A 13,620-nucleotide genomic window follows, 5' to 3' on the forward strand; every position below is an offset into this window, starting at 1 on the left:
AGGTAGCGCACAACATCATGTATTGAAAGTGAATTAGGCGAAAGGCCATGGTCTTCAAAAATGATGATTTTGAGCTCTTGCAGCCATGCTGCGAAGGATACCCATCAAATCCCTTAACAATCTCGTTTTATCCACATGTCCACGTCGTGCGCCATGTTTGGAAGAATCCCGTTCCTGAGGGTATGACAGCGCGTCCTCGCCATGATTTTGGATAAACCGTACAGCTGAGCTGGACGCACACAACACCAGCGCGATCCGGTTCAGGAAGTTTCCGGAGCGAACAACACATGTATTATGGAAGGTGTAGTTTTTGGAGAGAGAAGAGCGTTCGCTCTGCTCATGGGTTGAATTCCTCTGTTTTTTGGACATTAACTGGACGTCAAGTTCTTTTTTTTGGTATAGAAATGGAGGGTGTTGGTGGAAAGAGAATCAAAGCAGGAAAGCGGACTTTATATAGCATGAGTCGAGAGGCGCTAAAAACACATACACGTATTTGGCTGGAACTTTGGACTTTCTGGGGCGTTTGTTGATTTTCAATAGCCGGCTTCAAAGTCGATTTTCAATTTTACGTGAGTATTGAACTGACTTAAGCTATTAGGAAGCCTACACTGCGTACATTCAGCATCTTGAGTGCATCGATCTTCGACCCATTTCTCTACTCCCGCCTGTTATTCTAAGTCTGCTGAGAAACAATCCACTGTCCCGCTCCCTCACCCAACTCATCGTCCAGCCCTATCAAATATCTCTCCAAACTTTCCAGCCCTTCCCTGATTCTCATCTCAAGCTTCCTCTTCTCAAGCATTTCCTGCAGCATAACAAATCCAGCAGCTAGCATCTTATAAACGGGCAAACCCCCAGTCTCCGTTGCCAAGTAGTCATGATGCGCCTTCCTTAATCAAGTGATGAGACATGAACTCTTGATTTTGATCGTGAATGGACTCAGAATCTGCGATGGGAGAAGTGCGGTAGTATGCGCGGTACGGACTGAGAGGATAGCCCGAAGGTATGTGAGCCAGGCGGCGACAGCGATAGGGAAGTGATCGATATAGTCCTTGACTACTATTTTAGCGGGTAGAAAGAGAGCGATCTCGGATAAGGACTCTTCAATCGCATCGAGTGTGGTAGCTTCCGGAAAACTTGGCGACCCAAAATTGTCGAGGTACGAGAGAAACATGTTCGTCAAGACCGTACAACGAGCGTACATCCTCCATATAGGCTTTCATCCTGTGTTTGTCCCACGCGTCGTACATCTTATGATCATTGAGCCTGAGCCGACGCATCTCAGATTCAAGATAATCCAGCGCTTCAAGCGTCCTCTTTCTCTTCTCTATTCTCTCCCTCTTTCCACAGTCCGGAAGCTTGTCGAGTTTATCAAGGTATTCTATAACGGCCGTGGAAGAGGTAGCATGGTTCATTGCGAATAGAGAGTGAAGCGGTTGATTTGTCCTTGACCCAGTTGAGTCGTTCCGTCCAGATATCGCAGTTCCGTCTTCGCGATCGAGCTGCCGTGTCGTAGAATCTAGTCGCGAAGAGAGAGGCGTGACCCTACTTGTACTTGCACTGGAATAACTGAGCAAGGAAGCAGCGACCTCTGCAGGAAGCGGACCGTGCATGACCTCGCCTTGGTGTCTCTTGAGGTATTTGGTACGAGTTTGAATTGTAGTATCGGCGAAGGTAGATTGTACGGTTTTATGGCAGTATGAGAAGTTGGACGTTGAGTGACGGCGCGTAGGCGTCAGAAAAAAGTGAATGTGAATTTGAACACAATTGATGAGAGATGAAGGTGAGAAATGAGCATTAACCTCCAACACCGTATCCCGAGCGCCCATCTGATGAGAATGAAAGGAAACATAACCCATAATATACATGTGCGAGAAGTCCGTATCAGGACTTATCAGCATCCAGAGCACCAGTACGTGTCTTCGTCACTTTGTCATCCACACGAGGCTTTTCAAGCTCCTTCCTGGCAGGAGTGGCTGCCGTGTCCAGCTTTGCGGCCTCAGTCGTGACTGCCGATTGGCCTGCAGGAGCAGCACTCTTCTCATGCCCAACCACAACCCCATCATTCTTCGCGTCACCATCGTCAGTCCCTTCTCTCGCCTTCATCAGCCTCCACAGGACATGGTCGGCCGCCCTCAGTATCCTACTCCCATCCTCAGCATCCCTCTTCCACCTCTCTCTCTTCTCCTTTGGGTATCTCTCATCCCTGTATCCCTCCTCGAACCTCTTGACCTCAGCCGCAATCTGCCAATGTACCTTTTCAATCTCGCCCATCGAATACGTCGGTTTGTGCGTCGCGAAGGAAGTCAAGGCTTGAGGGGCGGGTAGCCAGTCGGCGAGGGCATCTGTTCGAGTCGTCATCGTGCTGGAGGTAGAGGAGGTGGCAGAGGTAGCGGTCGTGGCTATTTCCCAAACAAGCTTGTGCTTGAGCGACATGCGCCAATGGATGAGCTTGACATCGATGTCATTCGCTGCAGCGCGAAGGCGATTGTACGCTACGTCGACGACATGGATCTCCTGAAGACGTCGGTGCCGTTCTTCATCATCCATCGTATCCAAGTGACAGTATTCGTACTGCTGCTGTGCGTTGACAAACAGAAGGTATTCGGCTTCCTTGAGGAGTTCCTGTCTGTCCGCCTCCATGGCTTCGATTTTGGCTTTGGTGCTTTGTACGTCAATCTGACGCAAGTCTTGGGCGTACTCGATGGGTGTAATGTAGAACGGCGGCTGCTCTTCAACAGGCGCTTCAGTGATTGCGGCGGGCACTTCGCTGCCGGCGAAGGGTTCGCTGGCATGTACTTCTCGATCGAAGACTTCCTCAGGCAGCCATCTTGTGTACCAGAAACCGTTGTGTCGTACGTACTGCTGCATGATAGGATCGAGACTAGCCATCATCTCTGCGTCCCAGAAGATGGCCCAGAACTCAAGTGATCTTCGCTTGAGTTGCCGACCAAGGTGTTTATAAGCCTCCTGCCTCTCTCCAGTGTACTGGAAGTATGCATGCGCTCCCAGCACGCCTGCACAAGCACCGGTATTCATCATGCCCAAACATCGTGTCCATCGTGGTATAGCAGGCCGGCGCATAATCAGCGACGGCACCGAGGCAGCGAGCCCCAATGCCGCGCCTGCCAAAGCGCCATCATCAACAGTGTGTGACTTTGTCCGCTCAAAGAGCTTCCAGTTGTTGATTTCTGGCACCTTTTGCGACACCACCACCTTGGCGAAAGCCGAGTAGTAATACCAGTTGAGCGCCGCTCCTGCCACACCTGTCCAAATCCCCAGTCTGGCGGAAGCCCGTATGAAGACAGCGGCTCTAGACAGCGGCTGCGCAGGAGTTACTCTCTGACTATATCTCGATGCAAAGGACGTATAGGCGGCGGCAACAACGGTCGAGGAAAGCACGGAATACTGGAGGGTCGCATTGGCACCGATAGGATCCGGTCGTTTCGGGACAAGTCGATGTTGGCCTTCACCTGCACGCACCGTCTGATCAGCAACCTCTCCGACTTTGTGTATTCTGCAATGGCATACCAGGCGGCGCAAAGAGTCTCAGCACCATGGCGCCGAAACTACTTGTGCGGTGCGATGCAAGCAACCGGCCATAGGGTCATATGCGAGAAGAGCAATGCCGTCTAGGGACCGTCGGCGCCTAAGGTTTGTATGCGAACGATCTTCAGACGCCGTCGCGGAGTGGTGTGCGGCTACAGCGAGCGCGTGAACTACCCACGAGGCTATACATGGCAGTAGGGGTGCGTGGGCAGTAACGGTGAGTGGGCGTGGCTGGAGGTAGTCATGAGACATGAGGCAGACGGATGTCTTAGACTGGCAGCCACAGCGGGCGGCCGCCGGGAAGACGCGTCGCAGGGGGGGACATATCTCATCCTTGCCATGTTCGCATCAAGGACGGAAAGAGGGCTGCAAGGACGCGAGACGCGTAGAAATGGTGTCGTGGGTATGCTGCGCAGGATTGGTGGGTGGGTGTCGCCATGATGCGCATCGTCTGGGATGTGTACTGCGCACGTGAAGACGTGAGGTCAGACGACGATATTGGTCTGGAACCCCCAACAAGATTTCCGCCCCATATCGACGCGACTCACAGACTGTTGATTGGGTCCTTGGCCGGCTATCAGATCGAGTCTCAACATCTGCCGCAGCATACGACGACAAACCTCCACAGGCTAGGCACAAACATGGAATGGTCGATGCAAGCTTCATTCTACAACTCGCTCGCTGAAGGCCGCGTCATACAAGCCATTGCCGTCACCATGCTACCTCCCAACCCACAATCATTACCAGCCACACTCTTCATCCATTACAACGAAGTAGTAGTACCAATTTAGTAACACAAGCTATCGGAAACCGCACCCGCTTTTCGTATTGCAGATAAGCAAAGAAACAAAGTGGTAATGCCCAAACGCCGTCGCTAAATGGTGAAAAGCAAGCAAGAACTTACGCAAGGGCCCAACCCACGCTAAGCTACCATCGTAGGCAGCTGCATTAGTACAGGTACAAGTAAAACGAGATAAACGAGATACCCAGACTTGTAAAGGAAAAAAGAAAGCAAAGAACCTAAAGACAGATCGAAGAAAGCAACGACATCGTGCTCAGGCCGCCGGTTCACCCGGCCCTAGTATCCCGCCTCTGCATAACAATCTTCGAGTCTTCGCTGCGTAGGAACTCGAAAACGCCAAGCTCGAGCCTAGCCAGCCCGTCCTTGAATAGGTATTCCGAGCCCTCGGTGTTCGTCATGACTCTAAACGCCATGCAGAGCAGATCCTCGGGACTCAGTCCATCAATTGAACTCATGTTCTTCCACTTCAGTCGCATAGCCCGGAGATCGTTCATGGCGAGCAAACGATCTACCAGCCCTACGTGCGAGACACCAGGATTCGCTTGCATAGAATGACGCAACGAGGCGATGGCCTGGCGTTCGTGCAGCCAAGCCGTCAGGATCTTGGAGACGAGGTCGAAGTGTTGAGGAAGCTCGGCGCGGAAGAGGCTCTCACCGTGGAACCAGAGCGTGTGCATGCGCACAAGCAGGGCGGGCTCATCTGGTGGCATCGTGGTACGTGGGTAGAAGAATGTGAAGAGGCCAGCTGTTACTTCGCATTGGAGGAGCCGAAGGTCGGCTGTGGATGTAGATACTGAGCCCCTAGGGAAGGTCTGTGGTGGCTGGACGGCATGAGCCATTTCTGGTGGTTGTTGCGGTTGTTGGCTTTTTAGTACAGGCTGGTGAGATTGATGAGGTGACGCATGTTGTGGTGCAGCAGGTTGACTAGAATTTGATGGCAGTCGCTGCCTGCTCGATGGTGCTGGAGGTGCTTCTTGCGTCGGTACGAGCTGTATGCCGTACGCTGGAGCGCTTTGTATCGCGGGTGCAGATGTGACCTGCTTATTAGGTGCCGTCGCCGGCTGATTAGGTGCGGCCTGCGCAAGTGGTGTACTAGATCTACTGCGGGGATGAGGTGCAAGAGAACGGCCGAAAGGATGGCTTGGGGTATTAGCCCGACTTGGTGGTCGAGGTAGAGGCTGATGTTGAGCCTGAATGTGCGGATGAGAAGGGAGATGCGCATGCTGAGAATGATGCGGTTGAGGTGGTTGCCCATGTGGCGACGCGTGATGCTGATGTGGAGTATGAGACGGTGTCTGTTGTGATCCTTGTGGCTGTGCTTGCGGTGGCTGCTGTTGCGGTTGCGGCGGTTGTGATTGCTGTTGTGGTTGTGGAGCAATATGCGCATGTTGAACAGGCTGAACGGCAGGAGACTCCTTCTTCATATGTGCGCCCGCTCCATTAGCTGCTGAAGATGTGCTGACTGCTGAGAATCCTTGGTTGGGAGCCGGCGTAGGAGTAGCTGGCGGTGCAGAGCGAGGTGTGTCTGTAGCAGATCGAGCCATTGCCGTACTATGTGAGGATGGCTCATATGGGCTTGTATAGCTGTTGCTGTGACGATGCCCAATTGGATGAGGAGCTCGATGCACTTCCCTCGAAGGCTCTCTTGTTTGTTCCCGTACTGGTTCTCGGGGTGGCTCACTCGCAGAAGGTGTGTTGTTGACAGCAGTAAAACTTCCAGTATTAACTGCGGTGAAGCCTCCAGGTGCTGAACTCGTAGAATTCTGCGTGACAGCGGAAGGCCTTGACACGCCGTTCAGGTCATTGTTTGATAGGGGACTGAGCTGTAATCGAGCGGGCTCGGATGCGGTTCCTGGCGCCGGGGAGAATCGATGGAGAAGGCTATGTGTCGGCATTGGAGGAATGTTCTCTGTGCTGCCTGGACCCGCAGGGTAGAGTGACTTCAGTGACTTTCTCGGACTGCCTTTTCGACTCACGGGCATCGTGCTGTAAGGCCGCTTAACAGGGGAGGCTTCAAGTTCGTCGTCGTCAGACATGGTCAGGTGAGCATTGCTCTTGCGCTTCTTCAGATTGATGGGTTTAACTTCAAATTCGGTGGTGGCAACAGTTTCCGGATCTGGTGGAGTGAGTGACTGTGGCGTTCCATGCGGCGACTACCATTGTTAGTCAGACGACAGCATCAAGGTAGTATCATCACTTACAAGACCCTCGCCATCGATGTCGGCGAGCTGGTCATACTCGTTCGCGCCCGACGGCCTCTTCAGCTTCATGTTGCGGATATAGTAGCACGCTTTGATGATGATCCACCGATGCAGATGGATCTTGAGACTGAATCGGGTTTAGCGCACATCCTGACATTTGACACCTGACATGCTTATCAACACAACTTACATATCCTTATGCTCAGGTTCTTCGTAAAACAGGTCCTTGTTGTACGTCTTCTTGGTCGGGTCTGGTGTAAGTAAACAGCTCCGGTCTGCATCCCTGCCCCAAATAGCGGGTCCGTAACTCGCTAGCAGCTCTTCAAGCTCCTGGTTCAGGGAACTCGGATCCGCTGCAAAATCCAGCAATGCATCTCTTTCTTTTGGTAGTTCCTTTGATAGTTTCGTCACCTCACTCGACAACTTGCGGTAGTCTGGGTTGTCGAACTTCGGAATGCCGCGGTTGGTGGTGGAGGAAGACGCGGATAGGCCCAGACCCAAGCATTCCGTCACTTCGCGTATAGTTGGATTATGCGAGCTGAAGACAGAGATCCATCGAGCGCGATCCCATCGTCGCACGCCGTGCTCAAGATCCAGGGCCAAGTTATCTTTTGAGCTCATGGCGCCACATGGGTGACGGCGGGTACGTCAACAGTGAAATAGGAAGCAGGAAAACGATGATGGAAAAGTAAGCGGATGGGGATGACAATCAATGGCGCGTGCGCCAAAATGTGATGGATCCGCTTGAGTTCCAAGGTTGGGGTGATTGATGGTAGCTCGCTCGGCAAAGGTAAAAGGAGTACGTTCCACTAAGCCGCCTTGGAACAAAGTTTTCTTATTGCCAGCTGCTGCTACCCCAAAAAAACTTTGTCCAGTCTCAGATGCCGATCGTGCTACCCGTCTAGACAAAGAATCAAAGCCCCTGTACACACAGGAAGAACAAATTGCGATGCAACTGTACACTTGAGTAGGGACGGAAGAGTTTGTTGTGGGGGCGTTGGGCGGCGAAAGATTGATTGGTGATGATGATTGATGCCGGTGACGTGTAGAATGCGAACGACGGTACGCTGCGTCGAAAAGATACCCAGAAAAGAGGTGCCTAGACGCGAGACAGTGATCCGGCAGGGGCCGCAACAAAACATGTGCAGAGGTAATACGCGTCTGCACTCCGAAGTTAATGACTCGCACGCCAATAAATCCCCATCGAGTGTAATCATAGTACCGCCCCATCCTCATTCGTTCCTACGGAGCGGGCCCCTTCACCCTTGCTTGTTCAATGTACGACGCTTGCACTATGAGCGAAGTGGTCATTTGCTGGATTATGCTAATCATATCTATCGCAGGGATGCTCATCATACACGAGGTACAAATGACTTTGTCGCTAGCAGCACAACTCTTACTCGCATAGGCCAAAACATCCGATCTTCTTACTCAAAGCCACCATTAGCCGCCACATGCCATGAACGAATAAGCGGCACTATCACTGTTTCGTATAGCCGGGGATATATGTCGTTGGTATCGTGGTCAGGAGTTACAACTACATATGCATCTATGACGCGCTTGTCCTGGCCGTATCTACACCTAGGTACACTTGTACTACCCAACTTTGATTACTCAACTGTGCACTTCATCATTTTCTCAACCGCGGTCGCATGGTATTGATGGGAAGTAAAGCGAAATGTCGTGTCAACGCCACAGCTCGAAAGAAAAAAATGTGAAGCGATGTGACGAATGTGCGGCGCGGTCACTCCACTCTAAAATAGGAACGTGGCATTAGGGAGATTTACGGCGCAGTGCGGAGCCTGAAGACACGCCCCCTTGGCTGCAGGGAGTAGACTAAGCGAAAGGGTATACTGCGAAGTGCTGCCGAGCCGTGTATTTGTTCGGAAACTAGTTGCCGAACTATTGAACGCTGCTCACACGCGCTCCCTATCCGATCTCGACAAGGCGATCGCAATAAAGCAATTACTTTGTCGCATAGTTTGCGTACGGCATGGTGATGGGGTGAGGCACAGCTGAGCTAGTGTAATCCTACACGGTCCTGTAACATGATCAAGTAGCTGAAACCACTTTACGGCTGACCTACCCGAATAGCTTATTTTCCCGAATTGGACGCCTAGTGGGGCCTCAACCCTGCTGATCGATCGGCACCCTGAAAACCTGAACGCCTGTAAGATCCACGTACACAGATTTTACGACTACACCAGCGCAGCACATGATACGTGCGTATCAGGATAATAGTAATCGCGACTAGCGTCGTGACTCGCCAATATACCAGAGCATACCCTTTCCCTCTTCTTCTTCTTCCTTGCGGAAGCTTTCCAAGTGGTCGTGCAGCCATCCCATGACTTGCGTAAAGTCTACAGGCTTCCACTGCATCTCAACAGCATACTTTTCCCCAGCTAATACCACGAGAGCTTGTCGCAGCAGCTCATCGCGGTCCACAGCGACATTGGGGCCGAGACCGAAGCCTTGGCCAATGTCTTCAAAGTTGGCGATGATCGTTTGTGTGCAGCCCATAAGTGTGCGGTGCTGTTGAATGCGGCGCTCAATTTCGGCGGCTGTGTGGCCTTCGGCTGACCAACCTGTGTTGAAGTAAGCATGTGAAAGCTAGATAGATCTCCAGCTGGGTGAGACGTACGGTCGTTTGCTCGTAACAGAGCTGATAAATGTCGCTTCAGTTCCACCCATGTTAAAAATGCTCGCTCCCTGGCGATGAAGACGGGAATGTTCTCAATTATCCTGTTGTAGTCGGCTCGGACGCCTTCTCGCCATGTTCTTTCAAGTTGGTTAAGGAGAGCTTCCTCGTCCATTGAGACGCCACGCTCTTCTCCGTAGATATACTGGCGTAGTGCTCGTAAGCCATCGTAGTCCAACCCACGATACGACATACTGTTGTTTGGCTGTGGTAGCTCTTCTGGTACACCGTCATCCGACCGAAAGCTTGCGACCAGCGCGGCCATTTGAACACTAATTTGCCTATCGGCAGCAGCTTGGGTTGCGTTTGCGATCTGCTGTTGTACTGCTGCTTTGGTTTCTGTAGAATGTGCGGCCTGGGTGGGAGCAGGTCCTGACAGTGTGCTAAGGTACCGAGATTTGGATGCCTCAGCAGCGAGCTTATTCCAGACACCCTCGACGATACTATTGGGCTGTTGCGAAACCTGCTGTTCGTGTGTTTTCGTGGACGTGAACGCTGCGTTACCATTCGTCGCATGTGCACTGCCGTTGAGAGCTGTGAACCCGGCTCCTTCTCGAGGTCCTATAGTAGGACTCTCACCAGATTCTGGAGGCGTAAGCATCGCGCTCGATGACATGGGGCTTCCACGTGAGGCTGTGTCGCCATCATGCAATACTGAATTTGGTGCAAGCGCAACAAAGGATGCTGGCGTACCACCCTCTTGCTGACCAGAAAACTCGGCGTCAGCTCGCGCTTGTCGGTTCTCTGCCTTCTTTCTTCTTTCGCGGTCCAGACGTTCGCGCGCAAGAATGACATTGCATGCTTTCAGTCCGATCCACCAATGGAGGAGTTTGTGAATTCTAGGTGGCGATTAGCAATTGTTCGATTCTATACCAAGGACTCCCAGATAAAGGATTTGCCCTGAGGTTTACTTACAGTGCCCTGTCCTCCTCGTTTTCAATGTAGAGATCCCTGGGGTAGAGACCTTCTTCAACCCCGGGTTCGTTCGCTGTGATTAGATGCTCACGGTCCCCCACTCTTCCCCAGACCTTAGCGCCATGTTTCTCAAGTAAGCCATCAACCTCCTCTTTCAGACTTCCCTCGTCGCTTAGAAACTTCATAAGCTCATCTGGCTCTTTTGGTAGTGTGGAGACGACATCACCCATATCTGCGACCAGTTCGCGCACCAGGGCGGATTCAAAGTTTGTCTTGCCGCGTTTATTGGACGACCATTTTGCGCGTAGTCCAAGACGCTCGATCAGCTCGTGCATGCGCACTTTTGATCGATTCTTCATGATGTCCAGCCAGTCCTTGGACGTTGCGTACGTGATAGCCGAGCCGTCCATGATGTCTGGGCTTGATGCATGAATCGCAGTATTTCTCCAGGTAAGCTGAGTGTAAGCTATCAATGCTTCTGTAAGTAGTCGTATAAGCACCGAGCGCCGTGGCTTCGCAACTTTGCCGGGGAGCGTGATGTGTATTGCTGATTTTCTCGGGTATGATTACATGCAGATGCTCTCAAGACTGCGGGAGGACGATGGTGCAATCTTGTAAACGGGCCGCTCAGAGCATGTACGAGTCAGCACTATGGTGCGCAAGGGAAACGAACGGCATTCCGAAGATGAAATGAGAATATGATAGATGATAAGAGTACAGATGAAGAAACCATAGCGTATGAAAGCTTCGTTTACAGGGTTAGCGGCGCCCACCTGGGGATGGCAGGCGGAACCACAGGGCAATTCTTGCCGATTGGCTGAAATGTGGCGTTAGTACGACGATCGCCCCCAAACACTTACACAATGTATTGTGCACAATGCTGTTCTTCTGCGACTTGCATGTGTGTTCCAGTCCGCTACTGATGGTCGTCGTTGATGAGTCCGAGCTCTATGGATACTTTGCGCTTTTCTCATAGCCTGTTTCAGCACCAGGCATCCGCTGAGCGATAGTGGGCTTTTTCGGTTTCATGCATGCGACGCGGAACCATTGCGTTGTGGCGCCTTCCGAGCCGTAAATATATGTCCAAACAAGAGCATTTCAAGACTATGCGGCGAGACCCATGCAAAGGCAGAATTGGATTCTCTAGACGTACGTACATTGAACTACATCTACACAGCACCACCAGGGCACACCAATATTGTGCAGATACGTTTCCGACAATCAAAACTTCCGACCAATTCGCTCAACAACCATAGGTGTTGATCCGGGGTATATGTAAATCAACGCAAAACGCGGTCAACACACTTTGCAGTGGTATCCAGATGTCGGTCAAAGAGATAGAAAGCACGCTTGTAGGTAGATCAAAATCCGCAAGGGTAGGAAGAGGCGCTGTCGCTACCTGTCGTTTGATGTCGCTCACACAGGATCCGGTCTGCTCAACGACTTGAGTTCGATATCGATCTTAGCATTAGGATTCTCTTGCCAGATAGAAGCCTGTGCAATTGTAAATTGCAGACGATTGAACGCAACTTCAGTGCCTTTACGCAGCACGACTGCTTTGCTGGGACCGTCACCGAGACGGTACGTCAGTCGCCAGACGTTTGTTCTGCTAATCATGCTGGCAGCAGATGGGATAGCCTCAGCATCCTCCTCCAGAAGACCGAGCAAGCCTCCGAATGACTTGCACTCGACCAATGCATGCACGAATTCATATTCAATATCATCGTCAACTACTGCCCAGATGAAGCAGATCCGCGCAGCTTGCTCATCGGTCAGGTCAAGAGATATGCCGTTCGAGAAACTTGCAACACTGGTAGCTTGAGATGGAGGCCTCGATGGCGCTGATGTTATCGAACCATGATGCTTTACATCATTGGCAGGAGTTGGGGTCCTTTGGGGTGTTTGTTGTGGCCGTGGTGGCGACTGCGGTGGTGGCGGCTGCGCAAGGTCAACACTGCAGCCTGTAGGACTTTCTCGTACAGGCCCAGACTTGTTCGCGGCACTGTCGCTGATCTTGCGCCGTTTCCGCGTCGCAGACTCATCCATAGGCTCATCCATAGGCTTATCCATCGGCTCATCCATAGGCTCATCCATCGGCTCATCCATCGGCTCATCGATTCGAGCATCGCTATTATCAACGTGTGCTTTACTCATGACAGGCGGTGCCAGAGGTGTGGCATCCACGTCAGAAAGTTTCGATAGTCTGGGAGTGGAGGAAAGACGTTCGTCACGTGATGGCAATTGTTTTAACTTCAAAGCAATATCGGCACGCTCTTTCGGTGGCAATGCTGTGAGAACTGTTTCCAGTGTTCCAGCATCGCTGTCAGGGTTACGGAGAGTGAGCATCATGTAATTGTTAACAAATTCCTGTCCTTTGCCGTCATTGTAAAACTTAATATGCTCAAACAGCATGTTAGTGTATGTTTCACATAAGTCTTATAGGCATAAGACGTACTTCGTAAGGACGAAAGGATTGGAGACCATGTAAAGACCTGTCATTCGTTTGAGGAATCATGATTGCAAAAACTCCAGCATCGTCGTCGCCGTCGAGAGGCATGATCACGACCTTCTGTATCTCGTCAACACGATGGCCCGATGGCTCTGTAGCCGATCTGAGCACAACTTACGACCCTAGTTCCGAACTGCACCTCACTTAGAGCAATGAGAGCAGACTCGTCACTGGCACAGCCTCGGCAGATAGCGTTGCGATTCTCTCTGGGAGAACCATCAACTATTGGAGGACATGGTCCTTGGAACTTGGCCCAGTTGACCTTGAGTTGGTGGAAAGAGGGCAGCCCGCGAAATGACTCGTTTTGCCTTTCGGGAGCCAAGTAGCCAATCCAGACACCTTGTTGAAAGAGCTGATTTGCGGAGTAGAAGTGGCCTTTCTGGTGAGGTTGCGAGCTAAAGCAATCGTATGCGGTGGTAGGACAGGCGTTTCGAGCCTGTTCATGGAGGGACGTGTCGAGCGCACGCAGCCCAGGTGACATCATGGGCGAAGTTAGTTCGCTCGACACGTTACTACGTAACGGAAGCCCGTGGTTCTCCGGTGTTTGCGCTTTCGAGGCGTCGCTTGTCACATTGGAAGGAATTTGTGACTGGATCTCGCGATCAGGCTGAGGGCTGGACTTGTCGAGGCTGGAGTCGTGTGCGCGCTTAGAGCTTGCTGATGGATTTTTCAACACGGGCGTGCGCACACTCTTTCGAGCTCTTTGAGGCTGCACCGGAATAAGACGCTTGCGAGGTGACATCCCGGCGGTTACACGACAGCGACCGTTTGGAGTAGACGGTGATGGTTCGCTGTTCTGATGTATGAGGAACGGAGCCTTGTCGGCAGCTGGCTGGCAGGCAGGGGTCCGATTGGCCACCTCACCTAGTGACATCTCGCATCCCGAACAACACGAGATCTTTCTTCAATCTATCTCACATATACTCCACTCTACGTACGACAAGCG

The 13,620-nt window shown here is 51.9% G+C and overlaps 4 protein-coding genes across 4 annotated transcripts; all 4 read right to left on the reverse strand.

Annotated features, from left to right (window-relative positions):
- Positions 1–895: 895 nt before the first annotated feature.
- On the reverse strand, positions 896–1,613 carry GT037_000201 (uncharacterized protein; the record flags this gene model as incomplete). The annotated part of the gene is made up of 2 exons (XM_038925248.1): positions 896–1,202; positions 1,249–1,613. 2 exons carry the CDS (start codon positions 1,611–1,613, stop codon positions 896–898), a joined length of 672 nt encoding a protein of 223 aa, XP_038791104.1.
- A 271-nt stretch (positions 1,614–1,884) lies between these two features.
- GT037_000202 (uncharacterized protein) lies at positions 1,885–3,559 on the reverse strand (the record flags this gene model as incomplete). Its single annotated transcript, XM_038925249.1, has 2 exons — positions 1,885–3,473; positions 3,532–3,559. The coding sequence occupies 2 exons, from the start codon at positions 3,557–3,559 to the stop codon at positions 1,885–1,887; spliced, it is 1,617 nt and encodes a 538-aa protein (XP_038791105.1).
- Positions 3,560–4,617: 1,058 nt separating this feature from the next.
- GT037_000203 (uncharacterized protein) lies at positions 4,618–10,575 on the reverse strand (the record flags this gene model as incomplete). The annotated part of the gene is made up of 6 exons (XM_038925250.1): positions 4,618–6,504; positions 6,553–6,679; positions 6,743–7,168; positions 8,804–9,137; positions 9,194–10,089; positions 10,166–10,575. The coding sequence occupies 6 exons, from the start codon at positions 10,573–10,575 to the stop codon at positions 4,618–4,620; spliced, it is 4,080 nt and encodes a 1,359-aa protein (XP_038791106.1).
- A 1,006-nt stretch (positions 10,576–11,581) lies between these two features.
- GT037_000204 (uncharacterized protein) lies at positions 11,582–13,416 on the reverse strand (the record flags this gene model as incomplete). Its single annotated transcript, XM_038925251.1, has 3 exons — positions 11,582–12,565; positions 12,621–12,734; positions 12,793–13,416. The coding sequence occupies 3 exons, from the start codon at positions 13,414–13,416 to the stop codon at positions 11,582–11,584; spliced, it is 1,722 nt and encodes a 573-aa protein (XP_038791107.1).
- Positions 13,417–13,620: the final 204 nt, after the last annotated feature.

The sequence above is a fragment of the Alternaria burnsii genome (genome assembly GCF_013036055.1).
Source record: "Alternaria burnsii strain CBS107.38 chromosome Unknown 705, whole genome shotgun sequence".
Lineage (NCBI taxonomy): Eukaryota > Fungi > Ascomycota > Dothideomycetes > Pleosporales > Pleosporaceae > Alternaria > Alternaria burnsii.